The sequence below is a fragment of the Bufo bufo genome, chromosome 2, assembly GCF_905171765.1.
Source record: "Bufo bufo chromosome 2, aBufBuf1.1, whole genome shotgun sequence".
In the NCBI taxonomy this organism is placed as follows: Eukaryota; Metazoa; Chordata; class Amphibia; order Anura; family Bufonidae; genus Bufo; species Bufo bufo.
In genome coordinates, this window is record NC_053390.1 from 403,123,347 (window position 1) to 403,137,528 (window position 14,182).

General features: G+C 43.2%; 1 protein-coding gene across 3 annotated transcripts in view; it reads right to left on the minus strand.

Moving 5' to 3' along the window:
• Nucleotides 1-14,182, minus strand: part of MUSK (muscle associated receptor tyrosine kinase) — a 234,275-nt gene that overhangs the window by 96,723 nt on the left and 123,370 nt on the right. For all 3 annotated transcript variants that reach the window (XM_040417267.1, XM_040417265.1, XM_040417266.1), the window contains exons 6-7: nt 1,091-1,215; nt 149-308 (exon numbers count right to left, since the gene is read on the minus strand). In XM_040417267.1, the coding sequence (XP_040273201.1) occupies nt 149-308; nt 1,091-1,215 (285 nt within the window). The remainder of the gene's footprint in view (nt 1-148; nt 309-1,090; nt 1,216-14,182) is intronic.

Genomic DNA, 14,182 nt, shown 5'->3' on the forward strand with positions numbered 1-14,182 from the left:
TTTAGACTTTACCTTCTGCCTTCACATTTTCAACTCTTCCATTACAATTTACGTTGGATGAGTTAAAAAAACTGCATCAAAACTGCAGGTGGGAACCCATCCCTAGGATTAACCTAGATATACATGATTTAATTATTTTCAGACGAACCTGATATGCTAATTGTTGCTGCAGCTTTTGCTGTGCCAAAACTCCCACTATGCTTGTTATCTGCCATACAAGTAAAGAGGCCTGGTCTGGTCGCTACAATGTGCAACTTGGAGAAAATTACTCCATCTTTGACGTTTTCTTCAACAGATTCTGGTGAAACCTAGACAAAAGAAAATACAATAATTTGAAATGTTTCATTTCTCATTTCAGAGTTTAAATAGCACGTAGAACCGGAGAATTGAACCTATATTGGTTTAGATTTCATAACTGAAACAGAATTGTCCTGTAGGCAGGCTAGGACTGGCCCACAGGGGTACAGGTGAATCCTCCGGTAGGCCCCTGAGCAAGGTGGGCCCCTAGTCTCCCACCCCCTGCACAAGTGGCACATAACACAGTAGACTTACTGCACTACGTACATATATCCAATGTACAGCTCCTCAATCAGCCTATGCTCATATAAAAAACGTGATTAAAGAAACTCCCCAGTTTGTTATTATGGACCCGATCAGAGCTGAGATGACTTCTAGGTATAGAGGAAAGCTACCAGTATCCTCTTCTCCTCAGGACCTACCTTCTCAAAGCTGCTCCAGGGACCTCCATATTCAATCATCTGGTAGCATTTTGCTGCTGTGTGAGCAGGTAATAATTGAATGTATCCATACGGTGGGTCCCCAAAATAAATTTTACTGCTGGGCCCTAGGCACCCCAGTCCGACACTGTCTGTGGGTCTTATTTGCTACTAAGAAGCAACTGCCCAGTGAGAACTACCTATGTCTGTAAAGTAGAATATCTATTTGCTTTTTTTTTCAGATTTTTTTTTTCCAACATGCTTTTGTTTTTTACCCCCTTCTTTATATTACATTTCTATGGCTGTGAGTACACAGTACTTGAAAATAAATATATTAAGTAGTAAGTAGATCAGAATAAGTGAAATATACTCACTGCTTTCCCATTTTCAAACCATCGGATGGAAGGGACTGGAATGCCGGATGCTGTACACCTTAGAGACACTTCCGAACCAAAAGTTACATTCTGTGATTCTGGAGCATTAATGATTCTGGCAAGCACTGTGAGAAAAGATTATTTCACAATATCACAATCAATGTATTTTCTTTAGTCTCATTCGGCCATTCATGGTGATTTTACATATGTAATTAGAGTTTTTGGAACTCAGTTGTCACTTATTCATAAATTTTGTATTTTTATATACATACACTCCTCAATAGATGATAGGATCATAGATCTGAAGTCGCTTTGGTCAAAACTTAATTTGAATGCTGTACGGAGATTTGTCTCCATACAGCATTCAAATGTATGGACTCCACTAAGGTTACATTTATATCTCTGAAGTTGTGTGAGACTTTGTTGAATAACTTTGGACATTGATTTTAAAAACTGGGATCCGAAGTCACTTCGGTACCCAGGTGCCAATAGGTACCGAAGCTGACACTGCAGGGCATGGAAGCACATTTAGGTCATGCAGGCTACTCACAGTAGCATTAGCAACATGTGACCTGTTCTGTTGAACAATGGCTCCTGGGACACTTTTAAGAAATGGACATACCACTGGTTCCAAGTCTAAATCACTGTAACGCTGAGCTAATAGTGTAACTGAAACGAAGACTAGAGGGGTCTGGCTATTCTACATTATGCCACCCACATCATTATTCTGGGAGTAGGATCAGTGAGATGTTTCCTTGTGAAATTTTTCATGGTGTTGCCCACGTCATGTCAAAGAAGATCTCAGGCTATCATTGCATCCGAGACAAAAGCGGGACTCATTGCTGAAGAGGATAGACCTCCAGTCCAGCCTCCACTTTTGTCTTGCTGTGCATCATGATAGCCTTTGATATGGTGGCTTGAGGTCAATGAAACACCTGTAGGTGGACGTCTTGACTGTGGCCCATTGTCATGTAAAAGTCTTCTAATGGATTATGTGGACACTGTTTACTGCCCTAGACTTGGAACGTGACACTTAATTTCACTTGCAGTACAGAATGGATCACTAAGTGCCATTTTTCTAATCAGCTGATCCATCCATGCAAAGGTTCTCCACTATGCTCCACTTGCTGTCATTCCAGTTCAACCACCGGGAAATGCAAACTGAACATTGCTGATATCTCAGCCCGTGTAGTGATCTTCCAGAGTAATAAACCAAGGTCTCTCAGTTCAAGGATTTTGTCCCTCTCAGTTGTGACAAGTGCTGATAACTGGCTCATCAACGAACAGGAGGCATCACACACAATCATCCCACATGACTTGATCCAATTTTATTTCTTTTCCAACTGGTTCTGATTGGAGCTAGGTGCTGGAAAATGTGATCATCTGCAGATCTTAGCGATACCTGCTACTCCCTTGATTTATATATATTACATACATGTGTGTGTGTAAAAAGTTGAAAAGTTGATTAAAGGGATTATCAGACAGTAAAAGAGTGGCCCAGACATGCCCGACCCAGGGTGGCGATCATGCTCACCTGATCCCCACTGCTGGATTTGGTCTGTTGGAGCCCAAAAGACAAAGTACTGCAACGGGGATCAGGAGAGCATCATCCCCACCTTGGGTCGGGCAGGTCTGGGACACTCTTACTAATAACCCTTTTTAATTTAAGGGATAACCCCTTTAATTTTGTAAATTCATAGTTTTAATTATCTTCCACAGAGCAATTGCACCCAGACTCTGGTGCCTGAGAGTGCACAAGTAACCATCTGATGCTAGATGTCTGCAGTATTACAAATGGCACACAGTAGGCCTCATAGATTTTGAAATCCCAGTGCCGTACACCAGTGCCGTACAGCTACGGCACTCTGATCGGGCGGGTGCAGGAGCTGCGCCCGCCCGATCAGCTGCAGGGGTCCGGCAGTCACAACGATGCCGGCACATTAACCCTTGCACTGCCGCGGTCAGCGCTGACCGCGGCACGTGTGGTATCCTGCAGGGTGTCCATTGCCTCCCTGCGCTGCTGTGGCCCCCTGGATCTCACAGGCAGGAAGCTGTAAGTGTATTACAGTGAGTAATACACTTACAGCCAATGCATTAAAATACAGAAGTATTATAATGCATTGTAAAGGGGATCAGACCCCCAAAAGTTGAAGTCCCAGAGTGGGACAAAAAAAATAGTGAAAAAAAGAAGTAAAAAAAATAAAGTTTTACAAACACATTAAAAATTTTAAGTAAAAAAAAAAAGTGTTCTTTTACCAAAATAAAGTTAAAAAAAATTGTAAAAAATAGGGAAAAAATTGACATATTAGGTCGCATCCGCATCCGTATCGACCAGCTCTATAGAAATATCACATGATCTACCCTTTCAGGTGAATGCCATAAAAAAAAAAAAAACTGTGTCAAAAAAGCAATTTTCTGGTCACCTCACAAAAGTTTAATACCAAGTGATCAAAAAGTCTTATATACCCCAAAATGGTACCAATCAAACCGTCACCTCATCCCGCAAAAATGAGCCCCCACATAAAACAATCACTTAAAAAATAAAAACCAATGGCACCCATAAACATATCCATCAAAATCCTTCCGTTCTGAGTCCTGCCAAGTGCCCCCACAGCAGTTTACCACCACGTATGGGGTGTTGCCATATTCAGGAGAAAATGGGCAACAAATTATGGGGTTCTTTTTCTCCTGTTACCCCTTGTGAAAATGAACAATTTGGGGCAACATTTTATTGGAAGAAACAAACTTTTCATTTTTCCAGCCAAGTGTTTCCAAATTCCGAAAAACGCTTAGGATGTCAAGTGCTCAGTACCCCACTTAATATATTCTTTAAGGGGTGTAGTTTCCAAAATGGGGCCAATTTTTGAGGGTTTCTACTGTAGGGGTATGTCAGGGTCTCTTCAAATACAAAATGGTGCCTAAAAACCATTCTAGCGAAATCTGCCTCCAAAATCCATATGGCGCTCCTTTCCTTCTGACCTCTGCCACGTGCCCATAGAGCATTTTACTGCCACATACTGGGGTATTTCTGTAAACTGCAGAATCATAGTAATATATATTGAGGTTTATTTTGCTGTTAACCCTTGCTGTGTTGCAAGAAAAAAATTGATTAACATAAAAAATCTCCAAAAAAGTGATTTTTTTTAAATTTCACCTCCATTTTCCTTTAATTCTTATGGAACACCTCAAGGGTTAACAAAGTTTGTAACATAAGTTTTGAATAATTTGAGTGGTGTAGTTTCTAAAATGGGGTAATTTATGGGTGGTTTCCATTACGTAAGCCCCTCAAAATCACTTGATAACTGAATTGGTGCTTAAAAAAAATGGTTTGAGAAGTTTTGTTGAAAATTTGAAAAATAGCTTCAAAATTTCTAAGCCTTCTACTAAATTATGGCAACATAAAGCAGACATATGGGGATTGTTGATTGATAACCATTTTATGAGGTATTACTATCTGTCTTAAAAGTAGAGAAATTCAAATATAGAAAATTGTGACTTTATTCAAATTTTTGGTAAAGTTAGGATTATTTTATAAATAAAGGTGAAATATATTAACTCAAATTTACCATATATTGATATCAAATATATTGACTCAAATTACAATGTATCACGAGAAAACAATCTCAGAATGGCTTGCATAAGTAATATCGTTCCAAAGTTATTACCACGTAAAGTGACTCATGTCAAATTTGCAAAAATGTGGCTCGGTACTGAAAGGGTTAAGAACATATAAACAGCAAGGTGGAAACACACTTTAAGCACACAGACCCCTAATAATGAAAACATGCTATTTTAATAAATACCCAGGTAAGTAGTTAAAACATAGATATTAATATTTTAATTTAATTGATTAGAAATTGCTTGCAACACGAATATCTAATATAGTCCTCTTTTGATTTAATAGCATTGTGAAAATGTTTAATGTGACAAAGGAAACAAATGTACTTACTAATGCTCATGTACATCACTGTAGCAAATACATGAGCTCAGCCCTCTCTAATTGTTCTATGAGGTCAGTTGGTTGTGTGTAGCTGTCCAAAGTCATTTCCTACAAAGTACATGAATAAAACATCTGGAGTGCTGTCATAATTAAAATCAGCCACTCAGGCAATCTGAAAATCTACACCACCCCTTCCCAGAAGATCCATGTGCTTCCGTTAACATTTCAGTGCCAATGCAATGAAAATATTCAGTTTTCTAAGATTTACATTAAAAAAACACACATATTTATACACATATAACAAAAGTGTAATGAACATTCATTAACAAAAAAAAAAAAAAAAAAAAAAAAAAGAATTTTGGAATGTTGGAATGGATATAACTTTAGATGGTTTGACTTTGGGCTAAACCCTAAGGCCCCTTTCACACGAGCGAGTATTCCGCGCGGATGCGATGCGGGAGGTGAACGCATTGCACCCGCACTGAATGCTGACCCATTCATTTCTATGGGGCTGTGCACACGAGCGGTGATTTTCACGCATCACTTTTGCGTTGCGTGAAAATCGCAGCATGCTCCTCTCTGTGCGTTTTTCACGTAACGCAGGCCCCATAGAAATGAATGGGGTTGCGTGAAAATCGCAAGCATCCGCAAGCAAGTGCGGATGCGGTGCGATTTTCACGCACGGTTGCTAGGAGACGATCGGGATGGAGACCCGAACCTTATTATTTTCCCTTATAACATGGTTATAAGGGAAAATAATAGCATTCTGAATACAGAATGCATAGTAAAACAGGGCTGGAGGGGTTAAAAAATAAATAAATCATTTAACTCACCTTAATCCACTTGCTCGCGATGCCCGTCATCTCCGTCTGACTCTTTTTTACTGTATAGGACCTGTGTAGAGCATTAACTATAGTTTAAGGACCTGGGATGACGTCACTCCGGTCATCACATGGTATGTCACATGATCTTTTACCATGGTGATTCACCATGGTAAAATATCATTGCAATGTTTTGCACTCGCGTGGAAAAATCGCGGGTGTTCCCGCAACGCACCCGCACATTTTTCCGCAACGCCCGTGTGAAAGAGGCCTAAAGGAGTTATTCTGGGCCTCCCTTATTATTCACCCTTTAACCACTGTACAGGGATCTGGACGTTGCGGCAGGAGAACAACCAGAATGCTACCTCTTGGGATAGTTCCAGTATTGTTGGCAGCCAACCCTGTTGGAGTCAGGAACCTTCGCAAAAGCACCAGGGCCTCAGGATAACTAGAAATGCACCAAAACTGCAAGTATGGTCTGACTTGTTTGCTAGTTTTCAGGTACAGGTAGCACACTGGAAGTGTAGATGAATGCAGACACAGGATAGACTGGCTGGCAGGGCAGTAGTGCAGACACAGGCAGGGCAGGCTTGGTGGCAGGGCTGACAAACTGGGTTAAGTCAAAATGCAAACAAAACTGAAGGTGCAGGATCACACATGCAGGGTGAGTCAGGAATGGAGACACGCTGGATAATGAGGCAGGAGTGGATGCAGGCAAATCACAGACAAATTGCTAAACCACAAGACTTCAATACACCTTTGCTGTTTACCAAGGTACCTTAAAGCTAAGGCATCCTCTGCCTGAAGAGGATGCCTTAAAGGGGTTATTCATGACATGGCAACATCTTTCTAACAGAGATAGAACCAGCCCTGCACCTCACATGGATCCAGAGATCTCCCCATTCATTGCTCTGCTAGATTTATATTAAGCTGGCAGCTCAATGGCAGTGTCTTTTCTGCTGCAGTTAAGGGGGCATGTCCATGGTCTCCCCATTACAGCTCAGGAGGCAGTTGAAGGATAAAACTGAGCATATGCGGCCACCTCAAAGAGCAGGTCCAAGAAATATCTGGTGCTACAGTCAGGTCCATAAATATTGGGACATCAACACAATTGTAACATTTTTGCCTCTATACACCACCACAATGGATTTGAAATGAAACAAACAAGATGTGCTTTAACTGCAGACTGTCAGCTTTAATTTGAGGTTACTTACATCCAAATCAGGTGAACGGTGTAGGAATTACAACAGTTTGCATATGTGCCTCCCACTTGTTAAGGGACCAAAAGTAATGGGACAATTGGATTCTCAGCTGTTTCATGGCCAGGTGTGTGTTATTCCCTCATTATCCCAATTACAATGAGCAGATAAAAGGTCCAGTGTTCATTTCAAGTGTGCTATTTGCATTTGGAATCTGTTGCTGTCAACTCTTAAGATGAGATCCAAAGAGCTGTCACTATCAGTGAAGCAAGACATCATTAGGCTGAAAAAACAAAACAAACCCATCAGAGAGATAGCAAAAACATTAGGAGTGGCCAAAACAACTGTTTGGAACATTCTTAAAAAGAAGGAACGCACTGGTGAGCTCAGCAACACCAAAAGACCCAGAAGACTACGGAAAACAACTGTAGTGGATGACCGAAGAATTATTTCCCTGGTGAAGAAAACACCCTTCACAACAGTTGGCCAGATCAAGAACACTCTCCAGGAGGTAGGTGTATGTGTGTCAAAGTCAACAATCAAGAGAAGACTTCACCAGAGTGAATACAGAGGGTTCACCACAAGAACCATTGGTGAGCCTTAAAAACAGGAATGCCAGATTAGAGTTTGCCAAACGACATCTAAAAAAGCCTTCACAGTTCTGGAACAATATCCTATGGACAGATGAGACCAAAATCAACTTGTATCAGAGTGATGGGAAGAGAAGAGTATGGAGAAGGAAAGGAACTGCTCATGATCCTAAGCATACCACCTCATCAGTGAAGCATGGTGGTGGTAGTGTCATGGCGTGGGCATGTATGTCTGCCAATGGAACTGGTTCTCTTGTATTTATTGATGATGTGACTGCTGACAAAAGCAGCTGGATAAATTCTGAAGTGTTTCGGGCAATATTATCTGCTCATATTCAGCCAAATGTTTCAGAACTCATTGGACGGCGCTTCACAATGACCCAAAGCATACTGAAAAAGCAACCAAAGAGTTTTTTTAAGGGATAGAAGTGGAATGTTATGCAATGGCCAAGTCAATCACCTGACCTGAATCTTATTGAGCATGCATTTCACTTGCTGAGGACAAAACTGAAGGGAAAATGCCCCAAGAACAAGCAGGAACTGAAGACAGTTGCAGTAGAGGCCTGGCAGAGCATCACCAGGGATGAAACCCAGCGTCTGCTGATGTCTATGCGTTTCAGACTTCAGGCTGTAATTGACTGCAAAGAATTTGCAACCAAGTATTAAAAAGTGAAAGTTTGATTTATGATTATTATTCTGTCCCATTACTTTTGGTCCCTTAACAAGTGGGAGGCACATATGCAAACTGTTGTAATTCCTACATGGTTCACCTGATTTGGATGTAAATGCCCTCAAATTAAAGCTGACAGTCTGCAGTTAAAGCACATCTTGTTTGTTTCATTTCAAATCCATTGTGGTAGTGTATAGAGCCAAAACAATTAGAATTGTGTGATGTCCCAATATTTATGGACTCAGTGGTTATGCAAAATTTTTAATTACATGCAATTACAAAAGAATTCAGATCCAAGTGCTGGTTTGAAAACATATTTTTCCTGGGACAACTTTAAATATCCAGGGACCCCTAGACATTGTCTGGGGGAGGATTAGCAAGCTCACGCACTCGCCCTTTTAGAGGCTGGAGGTGAGTGTGCACACACCCTAAGGAGACAGAGACTGGAACCCTGGGCAGCAGCATGGAGGTGGCAGCCTGCAATGCCTGAGGCCAGGACACCAGATGGCATGGTGAGTAGTGCTGCGTCTGTACCCACATGTTACAGCAGGACAGTGGTGGGAAGGGACTGTGTACCTAACAAAAAATAATGATATAAGTAATTACAATATTAGAGTGAAATAATAAGTTTACTGGGGAAAACTGTGCAATTAAAAGGAGGCTATAGTCCCCTGTTGGCCCTCCTCTAGCCTGGATACAAGATGAGATAAGGCTGGGCCTGGAGGCATGCAGGTTCCATATGGTATCCTGTGGCACATTTGACCACAGATGTTGCATCTAGGCTTGTAGATCCTGCACACTCATTGGCTGCTGAAGCTTGCATCCCAGCGTTTCCCATAAATGCTCAATTGGCAATACATCTGGGGACCAGATAGGCCAAGGAAGTGTTGCAATCTGGTAGACACATTCCTGGGAAACCTTTGCTGTGTATGTGCACATTATTCTGCTGAAAAATTCTAGTTGGAAGCCCTACCATGAGAGGCTACACATGTGACCTGAGCTGTTAGTGTCCCTCGAGTCACTATGGTTGACTGTCCTGTGTAATGGTGTCATGGCTGAGGATGGGGGAAATCCTCAACCATGCGCTGCCATGTGCTGTAGGCCTACTTGACCAGGAGAACAGGATAGGGAGCAGGTCACCTCCTACAGCGTCCCTACCCTGACCCTAACTCCTAACTGCATGGGCCGACCTTAAAGGTAGGAGGACCCATGCGCAGGAACCTCGGATCCCTAACTCACCCTCCGTCCGGTCCCTGTGCTAGGAGTCAGGGTAAGACGACCTACTCCTCCTAGGCACGGAGGAGCAGGAGTCTCAATGGCCAAGCTGTTGGGAAAAGGGGAACTCATACAGCCTTACGGGAATGACAGGCGAACTATTAGTTCCACCAACCTGTCACAGCCTTGCTGACTAGGTCCCTGCGCAAACAGGAATCCAGAACCGTAAGCTGCACCAAACACAAAGAAAGGTCCCAACAGAACATAACATACAACATCAACACACAGCAGACATAAACATAAGGACAATATCTTTATGACCACAGGGGTGGCTCTCACTGGCAGATAGTAACACAGGAGGCTGCTCCAGCAAGCATGGCTGAAACAACCCACAGAGCCATGCTAACAGTGAGGCTATATAGGCCAGGAAGCCACACCCCACAGTGGGACACACCCAGTGACACACACCCACACTGGGAAGGAAGTTAACCCTTCCAACACCCGGAAAGGGAAAACACAACATTAAAGGGAAAGTGTCCAACAGTAGCAAGCCACTGTGGTTGTTGCCGCTGGCCACGACATGGGTGGCAACCGTGTCCTGGGGAATAGCCCGGAGGCCGGGACACTGCCACCACATGTACAGACAGCCAAACGTTGCCACGGGCAACCACAGTGCATGAAAAGTGTCAGTGCACACAACACACTACACAGAGTGCACACAGACAAACAACACAGTGAACACAATACACACACACCTAACATAGGGGTTGCTAGGTGCAACCGCATGCACAGCAGGAAAGCTGCCACAAGCAAGCGTTGTCAGCGGCAACCACAGGTGAGGCAAATACCACTGCCCTCACCTGTGATTGACAACAAAGCCAAACCGCTGACAATCCCATGCGGTTGAAGAGTCACGGTCGTAGCCATGGCCGTGACAAATGGCTCCTCAGAGGCCTCTTCACAGCAAAGGCAGGAATGAAGTGCTCACAATAAGGCCTCCATACTCTAACCCGACCATCATCAGATCCCAAACAGACCCTGGATTTGTTGCTAAAGATGATAGGGTCCAGGTTTCTCATTTATGACACCACTGCAAATGAAGACTATGTGGCTGTTGTCAATGGCAGGACACATAATGGGTGTCATGGCACCAGAGACTGGATTGTGTAATGAAGGTGCCACCTGTGTCTGGATGGTGGACAATGAATCTGTGTGAGCTGCTCGTGCTTGTTCATGGATCAAAAAATCTTCTCTACTGGTGGTCTGTATGGGTCGTCTGAGGCTGCCGAAGCTGGTATCCCAGTGTTTCTCATGTAACCACTGCTCTCAATACTTCCTAAAAGCTAGGTCTGGAGCCAATGATGCACCCCCAATGATGCAATCCCTCTCAAAGTCAGTCAACTGGGCAAAATGTCTTTGAGCATGTTATAGCAGTCAACAATCTCTCACCAAGAGGTACACTACCCCAAAGTATCCCCTGAGAGCTTTTTTATAGGGCAGTGGGGAAGCACTTTTATACCCTTTTGCCCAGGACCCAGTGTGCAATCAGACCACACCTATAAACATTTACATATATGCCTGAGGCATAACTGCTTTAGGTAGAATCTAGAATGCCCTGCAGACCAGAGTTTTGAAAAGTGGGTGTAGTTAGCTACAGTATGTTAATTCATTTCTGAACTATTCTATAAATATTACTATGTTTTTTTTGTTACAAACTAAAAAAATTTCACAAACTTACTCAGGAGGGTGGTCTGAAAAATCTGGAGCAGCTTTTCTAGACAAAATATTAGGTTTAAAAATGCACATCTAACAAACGATGTGTGACATTTGATAAATCTGGTACAAAGTGCGCAAACGCAGACTGAAGCAAAACTGACTTCAAATATTACTCTCATAATAAATTCCCCCTATATCTAGTGTGCAGAAATTACAGTTAACAAGAATATTCTCTCCTCCTTTTCTCTTTCTTCTCTCTCTCTCTCTCTCTCTCTCTCTCCTCTTCTTCCTCCATAAATTAAAAATAAGAGCAGTACTGTGACAGGCCATACATGCTAGATAGGTGTCTGCAGAATGCTATCTTTCTTGACTGCCACAAGCACACTCACTTCAGCTGAGTGTTCATGTATTTTCAAGTGGAAGTAAGACAATGCCAGGCAGCTCTGTGGCAGCTTACATCCCTGAGAACAAAACAATTTAGCATGTTGAAATCTGATCTGCCCAAGCCTTCTGGTTCCAGCACAGCACCTCCCAGACTGGAACTGTGACATGCCATCTACATGCACTTCAAAGCTGCCAGCCAATCAATGGCATTAGAAGTGATGTGTCAGCAACAACCAGGGGCAGATTGGCCATAGACCTTACACTGGCCAGCCAGTTGAAGTCTTTGGGGATGTGTTTTGTGCTTTTGGCAGTATTTTTTTATGGACTGTGGTATTTGGCTCTGTTGGGGTGGTATAATGTGTCACAACATGGTATTGCTGGCCCTGCCTTCCATCAATTTGGACCCATCGACAAAAAAGGGCCACTTTAAGTTTCCAGTCCACCCCTGGCAACAGTACATGACTACCAAGTCTCAAAGGTTATGTGTTGTTACCGCGCAGGTGTTAGCATTACAGTATTCCGGGGGTCTTTCTACCAAGACTGCTCAGTATAACAAATGCTGATATTAAAACTCAAAGTGCACATTTAATCAGTGAGTATACAGGTTCTCCACTGTTTAGTTTGCAAAGCATGGAAAACCATGCAAGGCCTTTCTATAGTATATATATATACACTGCTCAAAAAAATAAAGGGAACACTTAAACAACACAATGTAACTCCAAGTCAATCACACTTCTGTGAAATCAAACTGTCCACTTAGGAAGCAACACTGAGTGACAATCAATTTCACATGCTGTTGTGCAAATGAGATAGACAACAGGTGGAAACGATAGGCAATTAGCAAGACAACCCCAATAAAGGAGTGGTTCTGCAGGTGGTGACCACAGACCACTTCTCAGTTCCTATGCTTCCTGGCTGATGTTTTGGTCACTTTTGAATGCTGGCGGTGCTTTCACTCTAGTGGTAGCATGAGACGGAGTCTACAACCCACACAAGTGGCTCAGGTAGTGCAGCTTATCCAGGATGGCACATCAATGCGAGCTGTGGTAAGAAGGTTTGCTGTGTCTGTCAGTGTAGTGTCCAGAGCATGGAGGCGCTACCAGGAGACAGGCCAGTACATCAGGAGACGTGGAGGAGGCCGTAGGAGGGCAACAACCCAGCAGCAGGACCTCCGCCTTTGTGCAAGGAGGAACAGGAGGAGCACTGCCAGAGCCCTGCAAAATGACCTCCAGCAGGCCACAAATGTGCATGTGTCTGCTCAAACGGTCAGAAACAGACTCCATGAGGGTGATATGAGGGCCCGACGTCCACAGGTGGGGGTTGTGCTTACAGCCCAACACCGTGCAGGACGTTTGGCATTTGCCAGAGAACACCAAGATTGGCAAATTTGCCACTGGCGCCCTGTGCTCTTCACAGATGAAAGCAGGTTCACACTGAGCACATGTGACAGACGTGACAGAGTCTGGATACGTCGTGGAGAACGTTCTGCTGCCTGCAACATCTTCCAGCATGACCAGTTTGGCATTGGGTCAGTAATGGTGTGGGGTGGCATTTCTTTGGAGGGCCGCACAGCCCTCCATGTGCTCGCCAGAGGTAGCCTGACTGCCAATAGGTACCGAGATGAGATCCTCAGACCCCTTGTGAGACCATATGCTGGTGCGGTTGGCCCTGGGTTCCTCCTAATGCAAGACAATGCTAGACCTCATGTGGCTGGAGTGTGTCAGCAGTTCCTGCAAGACGAAGGCATTGATGCTATGGACTGGCCCGCCCGTTCCCCAGACCTGAATCCAATTGAGCACATCTGGGACATCATGTCTTGCTCTATCCACCAACGTCACGTTGCACCACAGACTGTCCAGGAGTTGGCAGATGCTTTAGTCCAGGTCTGGGAGGAGATCCATCAGGAGACCGTCCGCCACCTTATCAGGAGCATGCACAGGCGTTGTAGGGAGGTCATACAGGCACATGGAGGCCACACACACTACTGAGCCTCATTTTGACTTGTTTTAAGGACATTACATCAAAGTTGGATCAGCCTATAGTGTGTTTTTCCACTTTAATTTTGAGTGTGACTCCAAATCCAGACCTCCATGGGTTGAAAAATTTGATTTCCATTTTTTAATTTTTGTGTGATTTTGTTGTCAGCACATTCAACTATGTAAAAAACAAAGTATTTCAGAAGAATATTTAATTAACTCAGATGTAGGATGTGTTATTTTTGTGTTCCCTTTATTTTTTTGAGCAGTGTATATATATACAGTACAGACCAAAAGTTTGGACACACCTTCTCATTCAAAGAGTTTTCTTTATTTTCATGACTATGAAAATTGTAGATTCACACTGAAGGCATCAAAACTATGAATTAACACATGTGGAATTATATACATAACAAACAAGTGTGAAACAACTGAAAATATGTCATATTCTAGGTTCTTCAGAGTAGCCACCTTTTGCTTTGATTACTGCTTTGCACACTCTTGGCATTCTCTTGATGAGCTTCAAGAGGTAGTCCCCTGAAATGGTTTTCACTTCACAGGTGTGCCCTGTCAGGTTTAAT